Source organism: Pelophylax lessonae, assembly GCF_965119305.1.
Source record: "Pelophylax lessonae genome assembly, chromosome: 1".
In the NCBI taxonomy this organism is placed as follows: Eukaryota; Metazoa; Chordata; class Amphibia; order Anura; family Ranidae; genus Pelophylax; species Pelophylax lessonae.
Genome location: NC_138768.1, coordinates 727,752,835 through 727,779,394, shown reverse-complemented (window position 1 = coordinate 727,779,394; position 26,560 = coordinate 727,752,835). Strand labels below are relative to the sequence as shown.

Sequence of the window (26,560 nt, the reverse complement as noted above, 5' to 3'; positions counted from 1 at the left end):
TTTTTCTAATTTGTAGAGATGGGCTTTAAGGTGGAACTATTACAATGACTATGCAGCACAAAGTGAAAACGTCCCTGCAAATCACAGCTTCCAACCAATCCCCACACCCCCCCATACTCTCCTTTACAGCATTACCCTACCACTACAGCCAGCGATTCTGGGAAACAGTGATGTAGATTTTGCTGTACAATGTGGTTTTAGCGAATGGATGCTACTGTGTGTATCCCAAAAAATAAAAAGTTTTGTCTTGAGTTGGGATTCAATACAACTTTCACACATGGAGTCCGTCAGGCGGACTCCGTTTTTCTCAGTGGGGGATCGATCTGCCGATCCCCCGCTGAGCAGGCGGATGGCAGCTGTGTCTCCGCGCTGTGTGCGGAGACAGAGCTGTCAGGTCCCCGCTGATCTCTATGGGGCAATTGGATGAGAACGGACTGTCTGTCCATTCTCATCCGATCCGCTAGACGGATGGAAAATAGGGTTTCCATCTGTCCAGATTTGACGGATCGCATGTCAGCGGACATGTCTCCGCTGACATCCGATGCCCCATAGAGATGCATGGGGCATCTGTTCATATCTGCCTGAAAAATGGACAGGCAGATCTGAGCGGTCCGCTTGTGTGAAGGGGCCTTAGTGTTGAAGAAAACAGTTTAAATACACAGAATCTGTATTGGTACTGGAAGAAACCTTCTAATGCTCAGTGTAGCAGTAGTGGAATATAACAATATGTGGTTTATTAATATTGTTACTAAATGACAAAAAAGCAATATTTTCACACTATGGCATGTTCATAAGTTCACTAAGTTATCTTATTACAGTAAGTGACAGAAAATATTCCCAGTCCACCTGAGTCCGCTGACCAATTAGAAAACGAGTACCTCATCCACCTTTCCGGGAAACTTGAAACTGCCACCTCCACAATCCCATGAGGAAAAGGGGGGGGGGCCTTGAAACTGACTTTCCCCCCTTTTTATTTACATTATTGCGGAGCCTTTAACCACTTGCCGACCGCCCGCCGTAATATTACTGCGGCAGGGCGGCTCGGCTGCACTCAGTCACGTAGTACTATGTGACTTCGTGCACGTGGTTTTGGCGACACGCGCCCGCTGTGTTTAGACACAGCGGGAGAGCGGCAGCGATTACCACTGCCCTCCCGCTATCGTCGGAGAAACCGAGAGAAGACCGGCCTGCTTATGTAAACAAAGCAGGGAGATCTTCTGTCAGACAGGCAGGGAGAGATCAGCAGTTTCAGTTAAGCTGAAACTGCGATCTCTCTGTGCCTGTCACAGAACCCCCCCCCTCGCAGTGAGTAAGCACTTTAGGCATACATTTAACCCCTTTAATCACCCCCAGTGTTAACCCCTTCCCTGCCAGTGTCATTTATACAGTAACAGTGCGTATTATTTAGCACTGATTACTGTATTAGTGTCACTGGCCCCCAAAAAGTGTCAAATGTCAGTTAGGGGTCCAATCTGTCCGCCGGTATGTCGCAGTCCCGCTAAAAATCACTGATTGCCGCCATTACTAATAAACAAATAAATTAAATAAATAAAAAGTCCAAAAATCCATCCCATTGTTTTTAAACGCTATAACTTTCTCGCAAACCAATTAAAATATCCTTTGTGATTTTTTTTTTTTTTTTTTTTTTACCAAAAATATGTAGCCGAATACAAATTGTCCTAAACTGATAAAAAAATTAAATTTTTTTTATTGGCAATGTTTTATAGCAGAAAGTAAAAAATATGGAGTTTTTTCAAAATTGTCGCTCTTTTTTTTGTTTATAGCGCAAAATCTAAAATCCGCAGAGGTGATCAAATACCACCAAAAGAAAGCTCTATTTGTGGCAAAAAAAGGACATCAATTGTATTTGGGTACAGCGTCGCACGACCGTGCAATTTTCCATTAAAGTAACGCAGTGCCGAATCGCCTGGTCATTAAGGGGGTAAAACCTTCCGGGGCTGAAGTGGTTAAAAAGATAAAACATTGGAAATATGCATGTATAGCAGGGATGCACTGCATATGTTTTTTGCTTTTTATTTTTTTTACTCTTCCCTGATATACAGTTCAAAAATTAAACTACCTCCCCTCATCAATGTGTAGGCAGAACAATGTAGCTGTAAAAATTTACCATGCCTGGAATTATTTAAATTTTCACTTTAATGTGGAACTTTAGGCTAAAATTGAGAAAATTGGCAGTGAGACAGTATTTTTAATGCAATAGAGACATGCTTGGGAGTGATGTCATGTTGACCCAGCCAATGACAGACTGGCAGTCAAGACCCTGAAGCCACCTATCCAAAGATGTCAGTGGCCAGCGGCAGGGCTGCTGTTAGAAATCGCGGGGCCCCGTACAGACTACCTGGCAGGGCCCCCCCCAAGAAAATATTAAGATATATTTAGCCAAAATTACAACAAAATCACTATTAGCAGACACAAATATAACATAACGCACATAATTCCTGCTAAATCTAAGAAAAATAACAATGTTAAATAAAAATAAAAATGAAGATGAGATGAGAAAAATATACAGGCTGGGCAGTTGGAGCTTAGTGATCAAAGAGACAGAGAGAGAGAAACAAAGTTACAAATAAACTCCTGAGTAGAGATAACATTAGAGCCAGTGCTGGGAGGGGGATTAGTGAAGGGACGACTGTCTCTTTCTCAGCAGATAAAAGCTGATAGCAGGGAGAGGGACAGATCAGATTCAGGTGCTGGAGGAAGATTTCTGTATTTTTTGTACATCACTAATCCCCCTCTCTGTGTGGGCCCCCCTGTGTGCTCGGGCCCCCTACAAGAGGGCTGGTGGTCCCCTCCTATCAGTGGCCCTGGCCAGCGGTGAGCTCTGGGGACAGTGTATTGCTGGATTCAAGGTGAGTATAGTTCTGCTTTAAATCTAGGGAATGGCGAGTAATCTGTAATTATGTACCTTGCTCACGCTGCAGCAGGCGTTCGTTCTCCTCTTCTCTCTGATGCTCAAGTTTTTGGGCAGACTTTCCCTTTCCTTATGTACAATAAGGACTGCTGGTCCTGGATTGTATTAGAAGACATCAAAAAGCCTATTACTGGCAGAGTGGCATTGAGGAGTCCACAGCCAAAAGAAAGTTGACTGCACTCAGGAACTGATGAAATAGAAGTGTGGTTATGAGTAAGCGATCATTTGTATAGTGAAACGCGTCAACCTGTAGCATGTTCCTGTGTTGCACTGTCTGTATTCATCTTTTATGAGGAATTAAAACACTTCTATTTCATCAGTTCCTGAGTGCGGCCAACTTTCTTTTGGCTGTGCAGTATCTGGATGATGGATCCGACTTGCATCGGAATGCCTTGCCTCACCTGAGCAGCTTTTCTTTATTAGTATCGGCATTGAGGAGTGGCTTCAGATGATGGAAGCCTGCTGAAGCAAAGAGTGGGGTGTTGCAGCTTATACCACAACCCTAGAACTATTGAGAAGTTAACCCTTAATTTGAGGTTTTTTTTTTCCCTGCTACCCAGTGGGCCTTAAATGAGATTTGTTACACTACTGTATGAACTGATTACCAGTCTTCCTTTCAAAGGGAAGCCTTCAATGCCCAGTTTATCCACCAATTACTCTGCATTCACATCTAAGCAGAGCATATTCCTGTTTTTTTTTTTTTTTTTCTTCAGGCATTTTTGCATGTGTCAGGCTTAAGCTGCGTACACACTATACAACTTTTGTTGTAGGATTTCCTTTTAGATTTACCTTTTCTATGTAGTGCAAGGGCCTGCCTGATTGCATACAAATTGAAAGTGTTTAGGTTTGACCTCCTATTATATGGTTTTGGTAAGTCTGAAGGAAAAAATCTAAAGAAAATTGAATAGTGTGTATGGCCCATTAGGCATTTGTTTCCTGGGCTGGGCAAGGGGAGGAGAGGAGTCCTATAGGGGGAATGCACACATTGCTTATTTATAGGAAGTGAATTCCTATTGAAGTCTATAGGTCCAAAAACGCCTAAATATGCTAAAAAAAAAGGTGGTGTGAAGCAATAGGGCCATTGATTGTACAAGTGTGAACAGTATGAAAATAAAATGGGATTCTGTATTATGAGCTCTGTCAGGTGTAGGGAAAGGAGCAGAAAAGTGTTTGTGTGATTGGAGGCTGAATGCTTTATCTGTGTCTTTTGTTAATTTTGTTATACTTGTTCCAGCCCCAGTCAAACTTTTCTTTTATAAAGTGGATGGGGTACAAATGCCTGTCAGATTTTAAGACTTCATGCTCACTGGACGTTTTTACAGCTGCTATTTTTGGCATCAGACATTTTTTTTTGCATCCAGTAAACTCCCCTGCATGTTATCCTATGTCCATGCATACATAGACTGTGATCAGCAGTTTTTAGAAGGGGTATTTTCTGGCTGGAAAAAACACTTTAAAGCTGGATACACACTATCCAACTTTTGTGGTTAGATTTTCTTTAGATTTACCTTTTCTATGTAGTGCAAGGGCCTGCCAGATTGCATACAAATTGAAAGTGTTTAGGTTTGACCTCATATATTATATGGTTTTGGTAAATCGAAAGGAAAAAGTCTTCAGAAAATCTTATAGTGTGTATGGCCCTTTACTCTGATAAAAGCTTAAAAAAGGTTGAAAAACGCCAAAAAACGTGGCTGTTTGGGGCTTTATAAATGTTTTTGAGCCATAGGCTTTTGTGGGAGTATAGTTGTGCTAAAAAAAACCGCTACAGCTGAAAGACGCTTCTCCAAAAAAGCTGAAAATCTTCTTCTACAGTTACAGCTTTTTTACTGATGTTTTTAAAATGTCCAGTGTGCATGAGGCCTTATTGTTTCATCTTCCACCCCGCACCTTCACTTTTCACACCTAAGGCCTCATTCACATGGGGAATAGGAATCCGTACTCTTTGTGAGGGCTGTGTTTACCCCTGTGCATGCAGTGTCATTGCTGTCAATTGGGACGCAGTGACTGCATGGACTTTGCCACCTTGAGAAAGCGGTCTGCTGTGGCCCCAAAACATCGGTGTGTTATGGTTTACTCTGCATATTTATACATTGCGTTTGCAAAATGACCCCAATGAAGTCCTGAGGTAGGTTGGATGAGTGTTGGCTCTTTTTCATTGCTGCCTGTGAGAGGATTCCCCTGACTTCCTGTCCAGGCAGGTAAGTGATAATCTTCCAAAGGGAGCACAGAACATCTCTGAAATCCTGACTAACCATCCACTGTGCTATTTACATCCAAATAATTTTGTCTTGATTTGTGATTGTACATGGGAAAGAATTTTGCCCAGATTTATAATCTGACTAAATCTGATGGAGGAATAAAGCTGGCCAGAGATGGGTAGAATTTCAAACTAATTTTCTTTAGGACAAGAATGTTTTTTCCTTATTAGTGGGTCAAAAAGATTTGTTTTTTTAACAGCAGTGATGAAAAAATTCAAAGCAGCTGGATTGAAGATATTCTTGTATGTCCGAATTTCTAAAGCTGACCATAAGAGGATCGAAATATGACCAGTTGAGCAGGGACCGGCTGAATTTCAATCCATGCATGGGCAGGCTTATTGTACACAAGTCCATCTATCAATCGACTTGCATACAGCCAGCCTGTTGAAAATTTTTCTCTTGATCAACACCTCCAGCTATAGCCCACTGTGCTGATCAGTGTATTGTGACGGTGGGGAAATCTCTCCGCTGCCAAAATTCAATAGATCAACAGGAGTCATTCCCCCATCCACATTCAGTATGTGAATGGGGGGAATCGACTATTTTTTTTCCTTCAACCACCAGCCACTAAGCCTGAGGGATGGCCAGCCTGGCTCCTTTCACATGAGCCAAATTTGTTTTTTCTTAGCAGGGGATCCATCCCCTGATACCCTACAGAGCTGAGCAGAACGGCCAGTTGACAGGTCCATGTCCGCTTATGCAAAAAGGACACGGACACGCCTCAATCTGCCCTATAGGCAGTTGGATGCAAATGGACTGGCTGTCCGTTTTTATACCTTACTGCCATCTTATCCGGCTGGACAGATCCCTTTAGGTTGGCTTTTGCTCAATTGGAAGTAGCCGGGTGTAAAAGGACACAAATCTGTTTATATCTGACTGCCCATAGAGGAGAATTGAGGGTCTGATTGGGTCCACCTGAAAAATGGACAAGCACACCTGATTGGACCTCTCATGTGAAAAGGGATTTACATTGTATGTGGTTTTTGTTTTGTAAAGTCAATTCATTCTAAAATCAAGCATTAAAGGCAAACAAAATATTTCATCTAAATGTTCTGAAGGAAATTCTATTAGTCGTTGGCCCTTATAATCCTTGTAAATACTGCTGGTGGGTTACTATGGGGTTGTGTTGGATTCGTTATTTGCTTTCTGTTCACACACAGTCGTTTGTCATTGTACACCCTTTAGGCCCCGGAGACACCCAACATATAATGTGAATATGTGATGACTGGCTTTAGGTTGGTCAGTTCGGGTGGCAGTGTTCGTCCTGCTAGCAGAGTCTATTGTGTGTATGCGGACAGAAGTCTCTCTTCCTCTCCCTCTGCCGTGCTTTCTGATAAGAATGGTGTCAGTTAGGGCTGTGTGATCAGCGGGCGGTAATGTGATTGTTGTGTACAGATGGAGCCGACACCGCCAGGCGCAGGCTGATGGCAGGTTTGGCGGCCTCTGGTGGCGGCTAGTGGCGGTGTATTGGCGCGGACTGTGTGCAAGGTGGCGGGATGGCTCGTTATTGTCAGCCCTGCCCCCTGGCGGAGATTCTCCTCCCCACATCGTGCATTCCTCTGCATCGCTGCGAACTGGTCGATGTGAGATTGCGGGGGATTGTCGCGCTGAGGCCGGCGATCTTTGGCAGGTTTGGTGTTGATCACAGTACATTGACCCGTAGTTAGCGACGATCGCTTGTGATAGGTCTTTTTTACTGCCTTATGTGTTCCTTTGTGGTGACTGCTCTGCTCTGTTCTTGGCTTGCTTCGTATTCCTGCCTTACTGCTGACCTATTACACCGATAGCCTGGCCCTGACATCCACAATAATACTATTTAGGAGCTTCTTGTATGTATTTTCTTTCTGATCTCTCTGGAAAAGGAATTGGGATGGCGGGTATAGTTGCTGTGGAGACTGTAAACACTTCATACCTCCATACTGTAGGGAGGGAGGGGCTAGAGGCTCAGAAAAAAAATCACCTTTCATCCTCCGATTTCTTCTCACCCTTTCATCCATGTCTACCTGATACAGGCAGGTTTGTTGTTTTCTGCTTGGTAACTGTGATGTTTTACTCGAAGTAGCACAGCATAGATGTATATGTTTATGGCTTAGTACTGTACTGGTTTCTTCATCCCTCCTCTGTTCCATCTTCTGCTGACAAGGCATGAAAACACTTCATATGAATCTTGTGCAACTGATTTCTACTTGCCTGCGTAGTTATTCCTTATTTATCTTCTCCACCTTTTTGTAAACAATAATTCTTGGGGTGGCTATACTTATAAGAAATATTTATATTGTCTTTAATATATACCTGCAGTTGTTTACATTAGAAAAAAAATGAGCCTGACAATGTTTTTATATTGTGAAATATTAATTGAGAACTATTATTTATTTATTTACATGTTTAAAAATACATAGCAAGTTAGGCTGTGAAAAGTCCAAATAAAAGAACATGTATGATTTCTACCTAATAAAGGGTAAGCTCATCCCAAGGTATTTTTTCCTGGATGCTGGTCATGTGCTCAGCCCATCTACGGGGCCTGTTATAATGGATATCTTGGTTTTTTTTGGCTTTATTTTTATGTGTTTTGAGATTGCATTTATCATGCAAGTAAAACCACTTTCTTGGCTTTCGAATGGCTGTAGCTGTAAGAAGTGCTAGCAAATCCAGCAAAGAAAGCTAAGCACAGCAATCTTCTATTGCTCTAAGATGATTTAAGTGTAACTGAGGCCAAAATAAAAAATGACACGTATGATGCAGTCCATCTGTAGTATTAACACAGTCCACCATGTAACATAGTTTTATTACCTCTTGATCCTGCCAGTAAGTCTGTCATATAACTTTCCTTAACAGCCCAAGTAGTTGTCTTCCAGATTTCGCAGTTAGAAGGTTGACAGACCATTTTTACACTGACAGGGGAGCTTACAATGGTCAGCTATTTGTGTGAAACCTTTATCCCAAAAGGGAAAAAAAACTGTTGCCGTAACTGCTTCAAGAGGTGTTCGCTGGAGTTGGAATTTATATATCTAGCTACAAATCAATCAATCATAACTGTCAATCAGTCAATAACAGCGTGTACTGCCAATCTGCAAATGATTCTAAAGCTTGCAATGTTTTTTCTTGTATTAAAAGATGTATAGACTCCAGAAAGAGAAATATTTTTGCCTCTGTAAAAATTATCAGTAGAACCTCACAAAAAGGATATCGCAGAACTGGAGAGAGTGCAGAGTAGGGCAACCAAACTGATAAGAGGCATGGAAGAGTTCAGCTACCAGGAACGTTGGCTGAACTGAATTTTATTCTTTTTGAGAAGAGGAAATAAGAGGAGCTTCAGTCAATTCTTAGAAATTTTTTTCAGCAGTTACAAAATTTTCAGCAGCTACAAAAACTGCCGCCACTGACTTTTTTAAATAAACACACTCACCTTTCCAAGGATCCGGCACCCTCCTTACCAGATCCGGCTCTTCACTGGACTTCTAGGCGCCCGCATGTGAACTGTGGGTAGTAAATGATTGGCAAGCTACAAGATATTCATTTTGTTTGTTTTTGGGTTTAGTTAGGTTTTAAAATCACCACAGCTACCCAAAATGGAAACCTGTTCTAGTTTTTAAAGCAGGCCTAAACTCAAGATTAGTTTTGATTCACTATTTATTCTGGTGACCATAATCATCAAAGCAGAAGATGATGGCGTTATCTCCACTGCAGTAGGTGAGAGTGAATAATTCAAATAGGACAAATATTCCAGTGACATCTGTCCCCCATCTTTGGGCAGATTCCTTTATTTTCTTTTTGTCTCTCTGACAGGAAGTGAAGGCAAACCTCCCAATTACAGGGGTTTAATCCTTCCTCTACTCTATCCAAAGTGTAACAAAAAGAGTTTAGATCCTTTAAGGCAGAGGTCTCCATACCTTCTAAACAATACTTACCTGAAGCTGATCTCCATCCAGACAAGCACAGCGCTCTCTTCTCTCTCCTCTCTCATAGGAGTTTTGAGTGAGCATGGGACAGGGCTGAGCCACACTTTTCATGTAAATAGACTCACACACTGCGGCTCGGGATAAGGCCCACAGGAGTGCCCCATTTCAAGCTGCTTGCTATGTGGGCATTTAGAGAAGAATACGGCTGCTCTGTGCAAAATCATTGCATAGAGCAGATAATTATGACATGTTATCGCAGCCTTCGTGGTCAGTGGGAGTAAAAAAAATGACATAGCTACTGTGGTAGGTAGGAAGAGGAATAGTGCCCCAACATTGGTGTCAGTGGAAGGAATAGTGTCCTGTCTTTGGTGTCAGTAGGAGGAAAAGTGACTCATCCTTGGTGTTAGTGGAAGTAATAGTGACCCGTGGCTGATGTGAGTGGAAGGTATAATGCTCCATCGCTGGTGTCAGTGGAAGGACTAATGCCTTATTATTATTAGTGGAAGGACTTATGCCCCACCATTGGTGTCAGTGGGAGGAATGGTCCCTTATCTTTGGTATCAGATGGAGAAATAATGCACCAAGGGCTAGAAAAAGACAAACAACGGGCCGCATCTGAATTCAGAGACTGCTGCTTTAGGGACATAGTGAGGCAGGGTCAGTCAGTAGTAAAGGAGCTTACCACACCTGCTTTATCATGTTTTGTTTTAGAAAACGTACTTACTGCGTTTTTTTTCTTGTGAATTTATTTCCAGGTTTTGAGTCCCTTCTTTCTTCAAAGTACTTGTTTACAAAATGGCTACGGGGGGAGAAACACCTGAGGAGGGCATTGTGGATCAAGATCTGCCTAACTGGAGTCATGAATCTTTGGAGGACAGACTGAATAATCTGGTATACTTGTTCATTCATAATGTTTTGTTTTGCAATTAATTATCTTTTTTTCTTTTTTTTGTAACAACTGTGTCTGCTTGTGAGATTCTTTATCATTAAAGAGGCAGAAAACTCTGCTTTTTTTTTTTATTTCTGTTGCCTGCAAAGTAAAAGCATAATGTGCTAGGTGTCACCTCATACTAGCACATTATGTGAACCTTGCATGCAAACAAAGCCCTCGTCGTCCCTGCTGGAGGCGGCATCGATCTTCGCCCTTCTTCCTTTCGGGTCCGTGGACTCCGGCTGTGTGACTGGCCAAAACTGCGTGACGTCACTCCCGCGCATGCAGGCGGAAGCCGCCAGTCATGGTACAGGGCTCTGAAGAAACGGCACGGGCGGCCATTCCTTCTGAGCGCATGTGCCGATGACATCATCGGCGCAGTATTAAGTAAATATCTCCTAGATGGTGCAAGTTTAGGAAATATGTACAGTACCTATAGGTAAGCCGCCTCATAGGCTTGCCTATAGTTAAAAAAAATTAGATGGAAGTTTACTTCCTCTTTAACACACAGAAGACTATTTAGAAAACTTCTTGTGGCTAAAACAGATGCAGGTTTTCTTCTGACTTAATGTAATTTAACATTAGGAGAGCCAGCATAGACTTCTGAGTGCATCTAATGATGCCAGAAGTGAGCATGAATAGAAAGCTTCTTTTGCAATATGATGCAAGGAACATTTTTCTTTCCCTGACACCAACTTTTTGGTGCTACTGGGTTGTAAAATTTATGGCAAAAAAGCAAATATATCTAAACCTTAACTTTTTCCTTTTCAATGCATGCATTCAAATTTAGAGAGGAGCTCCAGTCCAAATGCCAAATGTGGAGGGGGATGCAAATAAGCAGAACTTCCCCTTTTGAGTAAAGTTCCCGCTTTAACCACCTCAATACCGGCCCATAGTACATATACGTCCTGAGTTTAAAGCTAAATACCGGTGTTATGGCAGCAGATAGCTGCCATAACCCTGGTATTTTTTTAAACTGCAGGCGATGGGCTTTTCAATAAGGGTGGTCCCAGCGGCGGATTCGCCGCGAGATCACCCTCCGGGATGGCGGAAGGGGTGCCCCCCCCTCCCGCCGCGTCCCGGTCCTTTTCCCCGCTTACCGGACCCGGCGGCAGCGGGGAAAGCGATCGGGTCCCGGATCCTCACAGACAGGATGTCGAGTGAGGGCAAGCTTGCCCTCACTCGACTATTGTCTTGGAGGACCGGAGCGACGGCAAACGTTGTTGCCGAGCAACCGGCTTAAAGGTCCCTTTTTTTTTTTTTTTTTTCCTTTCTATCTTTATTAGTGTACTTGTGAGATCTGAGGACTTTTTGACCCCAGATCTCACAAAAAAGAGGTCCTGTCGTGCCTATTTCTATTACAAGGAATGTTTACATTCCTTGTATTAGAAATAAAAATGATCAATTTTTTTTTTTTTAAAAACGGTGTAAAAATAAAAAATAATAAATAAAATAAATAGTAAAAAAAAAAAAAAATTAAAGCGACCTGTCCCCGTTAGCTCGCGCACAGAAGCGAACGCACACGGAAACCCCTCCCACATATGTAAACGGTGTTCAAACCACACATGTGAGGTATCGCCGCGATCGTTAGAGCGAGAGCAATAATTTGAGCCCTAGACCTCCTCTCTAACTGTAAGATGGCAACCTGTAGAAATTTTTAAAATGTCGCCTATGGGGATTTTTAAGTACCAGAGTTTGTCGCCATTCCGTGAGCGTGCGCAATTTTGAAGCATGACATGTTGGGTATCTATTTACTCGGCGTAACATTATCTTTCTTATTATGGAAAAAAATTGGGCTAACTTTACTGGATTCCTATTTTTTAATTCAAAAAAGTGATTTTTTTCCAAAAAAATTGCGTTTGGAAGACCGCTGCGCAAATACGGTGTGATAAAAAATATTACAATAATCTCCATTTTATTCTCTAGGGTCTCTGCTAAAAAAAATATATAATGTTTGGGGGTTCTAAGTAGTTTTCTAGCAAAAACAACTGATTTTAGCTTATAAACACCAAATGTCAAAAATCGGCCTAGTAGGCAAATGGTTAAGCTATTGATGCTGTGCTAGCAAACTCTATTGTCTGCACCTACCTTTAACTATGTATTTTGAGGTTCATCCTTGCAATCTCAAACTGTGGGATCTTTTTGCTTCTCATTACTTCCTCTGATAAAGTCTAGGGTTGGCCAATCCAAAAATAGGGTTTCCATCCGTCCAGATTTCACGCACAGGATCGGATGCGGATGGCAGCGGGTGTTAGCGGAGGTGTCTCCGCTGACATCCGCTGCCCCGTAGAGCTGCATGGAGGATCCGATCAGATCCACCTAAAAAACTGACAGACGGATCTGATCGGATCGCCCGTGTGAAAGAGCCCTAAAGTATATATGTAAACCCAATTAGTAAAATCTTTTATATATAGGTTTTAACACGTTAACTACTTTGAATACCGCCGGGCGTCCTGGGCTTTGAGTGGGGATATCTGAATGTTGCCTACAGCTGCAGGCATCATTAAGATATAATTTTTTTTTAGCCAGTGATTCTCTTCATCATAAGAACAATCATACAATCATAGCGGCTGTTCAGCCGCTTGATTGTTCTTACAGGCGGTGCCCTCCGGTGCTTCTACTGGCTCGCCCATGCGATCGGCGAGAAGGAATTCGCCGATGGCGGTAGTACACCATAGAGAATAGCGAGGACCAGTTGGTCCCTAGCAGTCTGACTGTCAGAGGCCCGAGCGTGACGTTATGATGTCACGTCCGGCCTGACAATTGTAAATACTGCCATGATCTCGCCGGAACAGCTGAGATAGTGTTTTTTTATTTTTTATTTTTTTTTGGTTTCAGGCTTTCCAGCCTGTAGGAGATATGAGGTCTTATTGACCCCAGGTCTCTCCATAAAGAGGACCTGTCATGCACTATTCCTATTACAAGGGATGTTCACATTCCTTTTAATAATAGGAATAAAAGTGATTACAAAAAAAAAATGTAAGGGAAAGTGTAAAAATAAACATTTAAAATGTTTTTTTTTAAGTCCCCCCCCCCCCCCCCCCCCCGTCTCTGCATGCTCTCACGCAGAAGTTAACGCATACATACGTCACGCCCACATATGTAAATGGCCTTCAATCCACATGTGTGGTATCGCCACGGAGTCCACTGTTAGAAACTTCAGGAAACCCACACAAAGAAATGCCATTACTTTATTAGGTACACCTTGCTAGTACCAGGTTGGACCTCCTTTTGCCTTCAGAACTGCCTTTATTCTTTGTGGCATAGATTCAACAAGGTGTTGGAAACCTTCCTCAGAGATTTTGGTCCATATTGGCATGAAGCATGTGCTGCAAATTTGGCGGCTGCACATCCATGATGCAAATCTCTCATTCCAACACATCCCAAAGATGCTCTATTGGTTTGAGATCTGGTGACTGTGGAGGTCAGTGGAGTCCAGTGAACTCATTATCATGTTCAAGAAACCAGTGGTGAGATGATTTGAGCTTTGCAACAATATTCAGGTAGACCATGGCATTTAAACAGTGCTCAATTGGTACTAAAGGGTCCAAAGTGTGCCAAGAAAATATCTCCTACACCATAACACCACCACCAGCCTGAACTGTTTATACAAGGCAGGATGGATCCACATTTTCATGTTGTTTACGTCCTATTCTGACCCTACCTTCTGAATGTTGCTGCTGAAACCGAGACTCCTGAGACCAGGCAATGGTTTTCCAGCTTTCTATTGCCCAATTTTGGTGAGCCTGTGCGAAGTGTACCCTGGCACCCGGTGTGGTCTTCTGCTGCTGTAGCCCATCTGCTTCAAGGCTCAATGCGTTATGCGTTCAGAGATACCTTGGTTGTAACGAGTGTTTTTTAGTTACTTTCTGTCATCTCAAACCAATCTGCCCATTCTCCCTAACATCAACAAGGCATTTCCCTACACACAACCACAACTGCTACTCACTGGATATTTTCTCTTTTTGGACCATTCTCTGTAAACCCTGATTTGCATGAAAATCCTGCGGATGAGCAGATCATTTGAAGTACTCAGACCAGCCCGTCTGGCACCAACAACCATGCAATGTTCAAAATCACTTAAATTCCCTTTTCTCTTACGTCCTCCGACAGTCGCCGCCTCTTCATATTCGTCACATATGGGGTATTAGACTTTGCTCCGAAGGAGTAGCTAGGCAACAGAATATGTTAACAATAAAGCTTTAACATATCCCACCCTCAAGGGGTGGTCCCCTCAGTCAATACCCTCCTACTTCCTGCAACCATATCTCAGTTTTTAATGTCTAGCTTGTCAGGAGTGGCTGGCTCTCTCTGTGCTGGGACTTTTTGTCCCAGACTCTTTCTTCTTTTTGATATTTTGTTTGAGTTTTCTCTCTACCTTTACTTAGCTGTTATTTTTGTCAGCATTAGTTAGTTCTTCGGACGAAGAGGATCATGCGGACTGGGTCTCGGGCTGATCCCCCTGGTCGCAGGTCGTGGGTCAGTGGCTTCCCAGTCTGCCATCGAGCGTTCAGCCAGGTAACGCTCCTGGCACGGTGAACGACCCATCCCTGTTCGGTGCAGGGATGATTGGTGAGGTGGCTACCTCACCGGACGCTGTGCGGTTTCTGAACCGCCATTGTGTGCGTCTTGAATTGCGACTCTCCCTGCCTCATGTGCAGCGGCTTGTTCGCCTGTGCGGGTTCCCCACGCCATGTGAGGTAAATGTATCTATGTGGGGACCTGTCTGTCTGGGGGGGGTCTCAGTCTGGGACTGTGTAACCTGCCTTTAATCACACTGCTTGTCTCCCTATCTCTCGGCTGCATGCTGTGGGCTGCAAGGGGGGGGGAGCTGTATGACACTGAGATTTTGCCTGGTGTGAGTCCAGGGGGTTTTCACCCCGCACGTACTCGGTTTCCCGTGTGCTGTCTTTCCTTCAGACGGGTGTCGATCAGCGTTTGGCGCTGGCTACGATAAAGGGTCAGGTGTCTGCGCTGGCCGTTCTGTTTCAACGTCCCGTGGCTTCCAACTCCTTGGTTGGCGCTTTTATTCAGGGTGTGCGGCATCTGGTTCCTCCTAGGAGGGATCCTTTGCCCCCTTGGGACTTGAATCTAGTCCTGTCTGTGTTACAATGTGCTCCTTTTGAACAGATCAGGGAGATCTCGTTGTCTATGTTGTCCAAAAAGGTCGCCTTTTTGGTGGCGATCACTTCGGCTCGCAGAGTGTCGGAACTGGCGGCTTTGTCCTGCAAGTCTCCGTACCTGGTTGTTCATTTGGATAAGGTGGTCTTGCGACCTAATCCTTCTTTTCTGCCGAAACGAGTTTCGGAATTCCATCTTAACGAGGATATTGTTTTGCCTTCGTTGTGCACGAAGCCTAAACATCCAAAGGAGGTGAGATTGCATTCTCTGGATGTTGTTCGGGCGATTAGGGTTTACCTTAAATCGACTGAGTCTTTTCGAAAGACGGACTCCTTGTTTGTTCTTCCAGAGGGTCCTCGGAAGGGCATGGCGGCTTCCGCCTCTACCATTGCCAAATGGATCAGGCAGACCATTGAACAGGCCTATGCCTTGCAGGGGAAGGTTCCCCCTGTGCCTGTGAAGGCGCACTCTACTAGATCTCTGAGTACGTCTTGGGCCTGTCGTCATGGGGCTTCTGTAGCCAAGGTGTGTAAGGCGGCGACTTGGTCGACCGTACACACTTTCACAAAATTCTACAAAGTAGATGTTCAGGCATCGGCGGATGCTTCCTTTGGCCGCAAGGTTCTTAGTGCGGCTGTTCCCTAGGGTCCCTTGTTGGGGACTCCTGGCTGTTGGGATAAGTTTTGTATCCCCTGGTTTTTTGTCTTTTCCTGGGTTGTTGCTCCTGTTGAGCACTTATTTTTGCTGTTGCCCAGCTGGTTTCTTTCCTTTGGTAAGGTTCCTTTCTTTGATGTGGAGACTGCGTTGCCTTTCGGCGCGGATGCGTTTCCCACCCCTCATGTTTGCACTGCTTTGGGACGTCCCCATATGTGACGAATATGAAGAGGCGGCGACTGTCGGAGGACGTAAGAGAAAACGGAATTTTTGTAAAATCTTACCTGTAAAATTCCTTTCTCTGAGTCCTCCGACAGTCGCCGCCCCCGCCCCTCTTTTGGGGTTTGAATGTATACTCTACTGCTATTCCACTAAAACTGAGATATGGTTGCAGGAAGTAGGAGGGTATTGACTGAGGGGACCACCCCTTGAGGGTGGGATATGTTAAAGCTTTATTGTTAACATATTCTGTTGCCTAGCTACTCCTTCGGAGCAAAGTCTAATACCCCATATGTGACGAATATGAAGAGGCGGCGACTGTCGGAGGACTCAGAGAAAGGAATTTTACAGGTAAGATTTTACAAAAATTCCGTTTTTTCCCCATTCTGATGCTCGGTTTGAATTTCAGCAAGTCATCTTCATCACTTCTAGATGCCTAAATGCATTGATTTGTTATTTGTTGCCATGTGATTGGCTGATTAGCAATTTGTGTCACCAAGCAATTGAACAGGTATACCTATTAAGAGGCTTTTTTCTTTTTTTTTTTTCTGCCTAAGACTCCATTCACACTGCCGTGACCAGAAATTCGCCTCATAAGGGGCGACTGGTTAGCGCGACTTCAGCGCGGCTTGTATGATAGACGACTTTGTACGACTTTGTATTTGGCCAATCAGAATATGATGGTTCTCAATCACACAAAAAAAAGTTCTTAAAAATTGTCGTTTTTGATAGAGAGACAATTATTGATAAAATTAATTGCCTCCAAAGACGTCCACAAAAAAGCCCAATAAACGCCTGAAACAAAAACGCCCAGGTGTATAAGGAGCAGAGCCCCATCCCTGCTCTACTAATAATTCTAAGAAAAATGATCTTTTTCTTATGGCTGTCACCCTGGCATAGCAGTCAGTCAGTTCACCCAAAACTACACTACGATCACCCTGACACTTAACACTTTCCCTACAGAAACTAGATTATTAAATCTAACTATAGTGGTATATAGTACCCTAACTACACTGCATATCCCTTTCCTCACACTAAGTGTCCACCAGTGCCACGAATCGGTGTCCACCAGTGCCACGAATCGGTGTCCACCAGTGCCACGAATCGGTGTCCACCAGTGCCACGAATCGGTGTCCACCAGTGCCACGAATCGGTGTCCACCAGTGCCACGAATCGGTGTCCACCAGTGCCACGAATCGGTGTCCACCAGTGCCACGAATCGGTGTCCACCAGTGCCACGAATCGGTGTCCACCAGTGCCACGAATCGGTGTCCACCAGTGCCACGAATCAGTGTCCACCAGTGCCACTCACACAGACCAGGCAGAGATAATGATATATAGGAACTGTAGGCATGGCTGCAATGTGGGGAATGCCTGGCTAATTTTCCTTCTTCTTCCTGGAAAGTCGGATCACAAATAGCTTCAAATAAGATAAGGATCCGACTTGGAGGCGACTCCCATTGAAGTCTATTGGGACAAGTCAGATACAAGTCGCCTCAAAGTAGTACAGGACCCTTTTCTGAAGTCTGAGCGACTTCAGTAGTGCCAATTAAGACGGCTCTCATTGATTTACATTGCTTTTGTTATGTCAAGCGACTTGGGGCGACTTGAGGGCACACAAGTCGCCAGACAAGTCACGGCAGTGTGAATGGACTCTTAACAGGGAGTTTAAAACATGTTGTTCTCAAGGCTAAGAAAACAAATTTTAGCTTTAGGTATTTTTTTAAATTTGCAAATTAGAATGCCCCCAAAGTTGGGAGCGTGCAGTATGCACCTTCCCCATCCTTGAACTATTATATCATGTCAGAGAAAAAGCGATCCTTTTTTTCTTTTTTTATTTATTTCTTGAAAGCTTACATTTAAAAGGCATCTAAAACACCTGCTCAGTGGGGGGGTCGCTAAAGTGCTTGGTACGCTGTGTTTTTATTAAGCACGGGTAGCGCATTAAGCGGGAATGCACTGCTCAAATCAAAGACTTGTTGCTTCTTATTTCTAGGTTTAAAAAGGCTCTCAAATGGAGTCAGTCCCTGATACACTGCTCAAAGTTCTCCTCCTAGGTCTATCAAAGATGAAATGCGGAAAATGTACATGTTAATAAATCAGGCTGGTTGTTGGCTAGGGCATTATGCTGGAAAAAGTCTTGCTTCTATTTCAAATCTCAAAGACCGAACAGATCAGATTATTCATCACCCTAAAAAAAAGTGTTGTTTTTTGGTGCATTTTAAAATGAATTGCATAACTTACCTTCATGCCCTCCCAACATTTCATCTGGGGGTTTACCTCTTGGGTCATTCGATACATTACTGAGACTGCCCTCCCCACTCTTACTGACTCGGCCATTCAGGACTTTAAAAGGCCCTTCTCGGAGACGGAAATTTCCTTTTAGAAATTGAATCTCTTAAAAATAATAGGCCCGGCCCTAATGGCTATACCGCTCAATGCTATCTTTGTGAATCCCTTACCCAATTCTCCTTAAAACATACAATGCCATCTCACTAGATTCTCTTTTCCTGCAACAGGCTTTGGAGGCCCACATTACAGTTATGCCCAAATCAGACGAGGACCCCACCTTGTGTGGGAGTTATCGTCCTCTTTTCTTGACAGATATAGATACAGTGATACCTCGGTTCGTGAACTTAATTCGTGAACTGACTCTGGTCGCAAACTGAATTGGTTGTGAACCGAGGCACATTTTCCCATAGGGTTCAATGTAAATTCGGTTAATCCGTTCTGACCATTTTTTTTTTTTTTTTTTTTTGAAGCACAAAAATAGGAAACAAATTACAATACACATTAGTACAGTATAGTAATGTATAAAGAGAGAACACTAACCTTGCTTGAGATGACTTCTGGCATGGAGGAAGGCAGGTGGGAGGCTGTGAAATACAATACAGTAAGTACAGTATTGTACAGTAGTACAGTACTGTATGTGCTAAAAAGCACACCAAAAAGCAAAAAGTGTCTTCACAGTACTTCTTTCTGTGTCTCTTCTTCTCTCCACGATCTTCCTACAGGAAGTCACGACCATGTGACAGCCTGGAAATGGCATTAAAATGGCCATGGCTCCTGTTGGTGAACCAAAGCGGAGTTTGTGAACCGGAGCATATTTTTATGAACTTTTCTGTTCGTGAACCGAGTTATCACTGTATGTCTATACTGCTCTTGCGTATATTCTTACTGCTGATCTTTTACTATGCTAAGTTTCAGAGGTGCTCTTTTTATAGGATTATTTGTGTTGATATCAGTACACCCTTAATACATAGCTATTTGCTCTCTCTCCTACTTTTAAGATCAATGTTTCTGTACGTTGTTTGATCTTAACTGTATTGTGGAATTGAGGGCTGTTCATATGTATATGGGCCGATTGTTCCCGATACTTGTTTTCTTACTATGCATTACCCACATATGCAGACACTAATCGGTTCAGGCTCTTCTGACCCGTTTATATTTTACTGACATGTGATAGCATTTGTCTTTGTCTTATTGTGACTGCAAAATAAAAAAGATTAAACATAAAATGCATCTGTAGACATTCTTTAGTTTCAGATAGAGTAAGGAAGTGTTTAAACCCCACTGGAGAGATTCACTCACTGTATTTGTCAAAGTGACCATTGATATCAGAACAGAAATGGGATGGCAAACCCTGCCTAGGTTTACACTGATGCAATGACGGAAATGCAGCGAATCCTGTGTGTTTCCAGCACCACTTTGCAATCGCACAGCGTTCATGGGATCTTCTGTGGGTGTCATTGTTAGATAAACGACACCCCGAAACAGATTGCAAGATGCTGTGCGTTTGTCAGAATGGCAGTTAAGGTGTGGTTGTGATGTGATTTGAGCCATACAAAATGTATGGCTCAAATTGCACTGCACACATATCGCATTTAATGTGCACAGGAATGTGGTGCGATTCCTGTGTAAATCATGTGGTGTCTGCAACGCACAAGTATGAACCAAGGTCCAGGGCTCGACAATTCCCGGGCTCCAGGTCGCATTGGCGACTAGAAACTTAGTCCGGGCACCTAGGATTTCAGCCATCTCCTGTCAGGCATCGTGACGCCGCTCTGTGATGCAGAGATTTGAAATCCCTGCGGCTCCTATCCATAATTCTCCGTGTCCTGACAAGGCATTTTAATTGGTCAGCATCGTCACATGGACGGCGCTGACCAATCAGAACCGGCTGCCTCTTCTCCAGTCTCCACTGTCAGCCCTCCTTGTTGCGGTCACCCGGCACATCAGGTAAGAGTGCTGGGTCCGCAGCTGAGCGGTGTGTGAGCCCGGTACAAGGGGTGGGCGGATCAATTTATTTTAGAAAGCGGGGGCACAGAGCAGGTGAAGTGCTGACAGTGTGTTGTTTTCTGGGCAACAAGTGACTTCCGGAACAAGCCTAGGACCCGGCCTTCACTTCTCTGTCAGGCAGAGCCGCAGGGTAATCTCCGCCTGACAGATGCTTACGAGTCCCGGCAAGGCGCGACGTCACCGGGAGGCGGGATTGGAGAGCACCATAGAGAGCCGCCGGGAAGGAATCAGCCAGCCAGCCAGTGCATCCGAAAAGTAAGCAGATTTGCATCTACAGTTGAATTGGCATACTCTGGGTGGGGGGGGCAGAGGTTATATAATTACAATGGTAATATGCAGCATGAGGGGGTTAATGTATTGCCACTGGTCACTAATGCATTAGTGACCAGTGTCAGAAAATGAACCCCTTTGTGCTGCATTAGTGGCATTAGTATCGGTGTTCATTTATGCTGCAGCATGTAGGGGTTTATAAACACTGCCACTAATGCAGCACAAAGGGGTTAATTTTCTGACACTGGTCACTAATGCATTAGTGACCAGTGGCAATACATTAACCCCCTTCATGCTGCATTTTACAAATACCATTGGTAATTAACCACTTGCCCACCTGCCGCAGTACATATACTGCAACAGGGCTGTAACTACAGGACCTGCAGTGTACCCATACATCACTGCCTGTTTAAGGCGCATTCCCTCACCCGTCAACTCCCCTGGGAGGGCTCTGTACAAAGGGAAAGGTTGCTTTGTTTCTTCTCCCTACTAAGCAGGGAAAATAAACAAATCAATCCGCATTAAAAATCAGCACACAATACATACATTGCACATTGTTATATACACTCTAGAAATGTGCTTTAAAATGCATAGACGTGTGTGGGGGAGCAGAGCAGGCCATTTTCTGAGTGTATAGGAGGAAGGTGGAGGTGGGGGAGTGCCACACTTCTGGAGAATTTTTCTGTACACACCATAGAGCTGTACATATACACATCTGCCTGAGACTTTCACTCTCTCCCCCCTCTCTCCCCCTCCCCTCTCTTTCCTTCTCTCTCTCTCTCTCTCTCTCTCACCCCTCCCCTTCTTTCCCTTTATTTCCCTTTTTTCTTTCTTTCTTTCTTTTTTTTTTTTTTCTGGGCGCGGGGCAGATTTTTTTTTAAAAAAACTGGCTCCTAACTTTTTTAGCTGGCTCCTAGATTCAAAGAAAATTTGTCAACCCCTGGTTTAAAGCTTTAGGGTAGTCATCTGTACAAAAATTGAAGAGAAATCTTCCTATGGGTACACCTATCAAGGTGACTTTAAAGGTGGATTCCCATTCTGGAGAGATTTCCTTTAACTTTATTTGGTGTTTCAGGGACAGGAAGTTAAGGGAAGTCTCCCCAACCGGACAAAGGTTTTAACTAGTTTCTAAAAATATGCAGTAGCGCCTTTATTTATTTATTTATTTATTTATTTATTTATTTATATATAATTAGTGTTATGTATTTTTTTTCATCTTGGATAGAGCAAGAGGGGGTTATACAGGAAGAGGGAGGAAATCCTTGCTAATTAAGGGATTCCTTTGGTGCCCCCCCAAGTAATCAGAATTAGTGTCCCCACTGGGAGATTTTCCCCCTATTATTCTGCGGACAACCTTAAATTTGGGACCTTTTATTTTACTTTCATTTTCGATGATCAAGATAAACAGGAAAAAATACTGAGTGTGGATGTCCCAGATAGGGAGACAGACGGCAATTAAAAACTGAGAGGTGTTCTAATCACACTGCACTCTAAAAAAAAAAAAAAATGTTTTGCCTTTTAGTTGTATTTTAAGCTTATTGTGATTTTTTTTTTTTATGGGGTGCTACTTTCATGCTTTTTGTCTTAAGGACTGGAGTGGACAGAAGAAAGCTAACCGATCATCTGAGAAAAACAAAAAGAAGTTTGGCATGGAGTGTGAGGCACGACTCACAAATGACATCTCTCCTGGGTCATCTCCTGGTGTTGGTCGCAGGAGGACCAGAACACCACATACTTATCCACATACTAGATATGTGTCCCAGATGTCTGTCCCAGAACAGGCAGAATTGGAAAGACTCAAGCAGAAAATAAATTTTGGGGATTTGGACCAGGTTTGTTATCTTGCATGCATTATATTGTTATACTGTATTTTTATGTATTTTCTACCTTTAATAAACTACTAATTACATCCTTAAAGTTATGACTAGGTGTTATGACAAACAAGGTGTTTTGATGTGCTTGACTAGGTGTGTTTACAATGATCGGGTTTTATTTATTTAAAACCTTTATCCCAAAAGGATAAATAACTATTTTTGCTGTAACTGGCTGAGAAACATTGGCTGGAGTTTGGCTTTAGTTTGTTAGTGTATTTAAACCTGCTAGTACATTTAACACTCCCCTCCCTCCAGACTGACAATGCTGCTGTCCAGAGGGTGCCCCCTGTTCTCCTGAATCCAGAGTTGATGGGGGAGGTTCTAATAAAAGAGGTGCATTACTGGCCAGATCACCGGGTGACAACAAAGGGGAAAAGAAAACTGATGTAGCCTAAGAAATGCAAGCACAATATGAACCATTCGGATTCCCCTGGTTGAGAAGCCGTGTAGTGCAGTGCCAGGGTATGTGATGTACGATGGAGCAGCTTTGAATATGGATTATGATTTGCATGTAGCCAACACAGCAGAGTGTATAATGTACTGCATAGTTTGTTCATTAGAGCTTATAACACACAGCTCAGTGTATAACGTTAGAGCAGTAGAAATTATAATGTACAGCTCAGGTGTTTGAGTGGAGTCCTGTGGAAATAATTATAATACATTGCATCGTAACTGCATAAAAAAAATGTCTGCACAGTATGTAATGTAAGCTCAGGTTATGGGGTGAAGCAGTGCGAAATCTATATACTGTTATGTCAAAATGCATCTAGAGGAGTATTGTGGTATAGTGTACACAGTATATTGTACAGGAAAGTTGACCCGTGCCTAGGTGATTGGCTTTACATACTCGACATGGTACACCTGGACATTTTGATGAGAAACTTTAAACATTGAGCAGAAGGTCAGATTGTACATAATCATAGATTTATCTCACATAAAGTCACAATAAAAAACATTAACGTATTTGGTTGTAACATGATAAAATTTGGAACATTTCAAGGGGTATGACTACTTTTCAAGGCACTATGATTTCTTTTTTTTTTTTGTTTTGTTTTTGTTCTTGCGTTTTAGATATAAATTTCCATAAACTGATCATCTAGTATGTGTGTGTGTGTGTGTGTGTGTGTGTATATATATATATATATATATATATATATATATATATATATATATATATAAATAATATATAATTTTTTTTCTTCCAACTGTGTTTGTAGCTGTTTGCATGCTGTACCAGAGATTCTGCAGAATCCTTGAACATATTCAGTAGTCATGAAAATGAGTAGGGATTATGTAGAATCCACTAAACCTATTTTTACTCATCTATGTTCTGCACAAATGTGTATTTTACTTGTACTTCTCTTTGCAGAGGAGCATTGGGAGTGACTCCCAAGGCAGAGCAACGGCAGCAAATAATAAACGACAGCTTTCTGAAAACCGAAAGCCTTTCAACTTTCTACCGCTTCAGTTGAATACTAATAAAGACAAGACTACTACACCAAGCCCTCCAAAGAGAGAAAGCACTGTGTCGTCATTGCCCAAGGACTTCCTAACTTCTGCTTATGCTAAAGATTTGGGGCACAATTTTCAGGCATCCTTGTCAGATGATGTGAGAGAAGAGGCTGCCATTGACAGTAGCCAGGTACAGTTTCATTTTCTCACAAATTGTGGTCTAGTCTTGAAGGCTGTTTGTTGAGAGAGCTGTATGTGGGATCACACTTTACTATATCTGTTTTTAGAAATGTATTAACATTTAAGTTAATGCTAGGTAAAGGTCCTTCACTTAGGGACTTAACTTTTTTTTTTTTAAGGCTATAAATACTGGATTGCACTAGTGAGGATGTTTTGACACTTTAGCAAAAATGATTATCCAGGTATTTTTTCAGTGTAGGAGGAAATTCGCGAGTTGAAGCGCGTACACTGGGACCTTTCTTACATTCTAAGCTGAAATTCTGAGGTTTACTGGTTGCAGTTCCTATATAGTTCCTATGTGTCTGTTATTGCTACATTTATCTACTTGTCAGCTCCTCATTCACTGAATTATGGTCCATATTCACTCACTGAATTATAAAGGGAGATGTCCCATTTAAAGTATGTCATTCAAAAATTGCTTGTTTTTCTCTCTTCTGACTTTGTAATTGCTTTCTTTTTACTAATCCAACATATTGTAGTTAGGATCTATTAGACTTTAGCCTCAACTCCCAGATTTTACTTTAACTTTACATTACACTTGGACAAAGGTGGCCCAAACACTAGTTACACTAGTCTTGAAAGTGGAGCTTCACCTAAAAGACCCGACATTTACCAACAACACTGTGGGTACCTAGTTTTGAAGTTTTGACAGGTACCTTCTCCCAGTTCTGCTTGGATTGTCTAGGCGATCTAGGTGAAAGTTCAGCGCCTACTCTGTCTAAACCTGTAGCTTTCTGAGAAACCTCACTGGTCCCAGGGGGCTGCGGGACCATTCACAAAGTGCAGTGCAGCTCACGCATGCGAAATAGGAAGCTGGCTGTAGAGCTACAAACTGACAGTCATTTTCCCACTCTAAAGATGCCAGTGCCTGGAACCCAGAGACTAGTTAAGAACTAGACTTGATGAGGACCGTGCTGGATCCCTAGACAGGTAAGTGTTCTTTTATTAAAAGTCAGCAGCTATATGATTTGTTGCTGCTGACTTTTAATTTTTTTTTTTTTTTCTAGAGTGAAGAACCTCCTTAAGAAGTGGTTCTGGGTATAGTTAGATCATTATACCTGCTTCTGTACACAGCCTTTCATGAAGAGTTCTATGTTCTGGCACAGTTTGCACTCGCACCACAGCAAATCATTCCGGACCACAAGTGAACCGCACCCAGGACCACCTCTTCCAAGTGGTCCCAGCAATGTTGGCTTAATACATTTTGGGCATGGTTCGGAGCACTCACACTACACAAATGAACCGGCCCAAGGGACTAAGCCATGACCGTGATGGGTTCTAAGTGCCAGTGTGAGTGCACTTTCAGTCACCAACCTGAAACAAGTACACTGATAAGGAATTCTGACTTTGAATTTTGTATGTTTGTGTCGAGCAAAGAAAACTGAAACCTGACACAGATAGCTTTTATTCTCAGTAGGCTAGCAATGGTAGCCTCAATGGTTCTTTCCTGTCCGCTGTATTGTAAACCAAAATTTGCCCTGGTTAAAGCGAAACATTAGGGCTCGTGTACACTGCAGCTTGAAGAAGCTGCTCCTACAGACTTTTGAGCTCTCATTTTTTTCTGCCTTTGGTTTGGAAATGAGTATGTGCATGTTTAAAGTGTTGACTGAGGAGGGCTTGTCTTTGAACTTGTGACAGATTTACCAAAAACACCCAAATTGTCTGTTTAGTCCTTGTCTGCTGCATGTAAATATTTAACTTCTGCTTAAAAATCAAGTTTAACCAGCATTTTTCCACTGCTTTTATATTTAAAGCAGCAGTGAACCCAAAAACAAACCGAACATTTCTTTATCACATATAACAGGACACCGGACATTTTCACTGTGATAGAATTTTGCTAATACTTTTAGGTGACTGGACACTAGCAAAAAATAAAAGGCGAGAAACCCCCTCCCAGCTAGATTCAGTTTTTTGCTAGAGCCAGAAGGGGATAGTTACATGTGTGCAGTCTGCACAAAATTTGTTTTTTAGCTAGTTTTTCAAAGATTTCCAGCTGGGCTACGGCTGTCTGCTAAGAGGAATGATACCTGTACTGTGTACACTCTTGTTGGCTTTCGACAATGGACTCTGCATACCGAGACCCTGTTAAATTATTAGTTGCCTTGCTAACCAGCAGTGTGCTATACAGGTCTAGAGCAATGATCCCCAGATGTGGAGTTGAATTCCCGAAGGCCTTATGGCAGTTTCCTGCCGAAATGGGGGAACTCTGGACCCCACTGGTGGCCCTACATTATGGCACAGTGAGTGCCTTGTCCTGTTATACTGGGTGCTTTTTTATCTCCCTCTCTACTGCCCCAAGTGCTAAATAGCAGAAGCAGTGTTTAGAGGGGTGGGGGGGGGGGGGGGGGGTTAGTACCACTGATAGCAGAGCTCACCTGTACTGTACTGAGAAATCGGGGAGCACATGCGCA

The 26,560-nt window shown here is 43.0% G+C and overlaps 1 protein-coding gene across 1 annotated transcript in view; it reads left to right on the top strand.

The window, feature by feature from the left end:
• Nucleotides 1–6,740: 6,740 nt before the first annotated feature.
• The window catches only part of PCM1 (pericentriolar material 1), a 311,695-nt gene continuing 291,875 nt past the window's right edge, over nt 6,741–26,560 (top strand). Inside the window, exons 1-4 of the mRNA XM_082243082.1 lie at nt 6,741–6,820; nt 9,845–9,980; nt 22,173–22,415; nt 23,827–24,099. Of these exons, the coding sequence (XP_082099208.1) occupies nt 9,885–9,980; nt 22,173–22,415; nt 23,827–24,099 (612 nt within the window). The 5' untranslated portion in view covers nt 6,741–6,820; nt 9,845–9,884. The remainder of the gene's footprint in view (nt 6,821–9,844; nt 9,981–22,172; nt 22,416–23,826; nt 24,100–26,560) is intronic.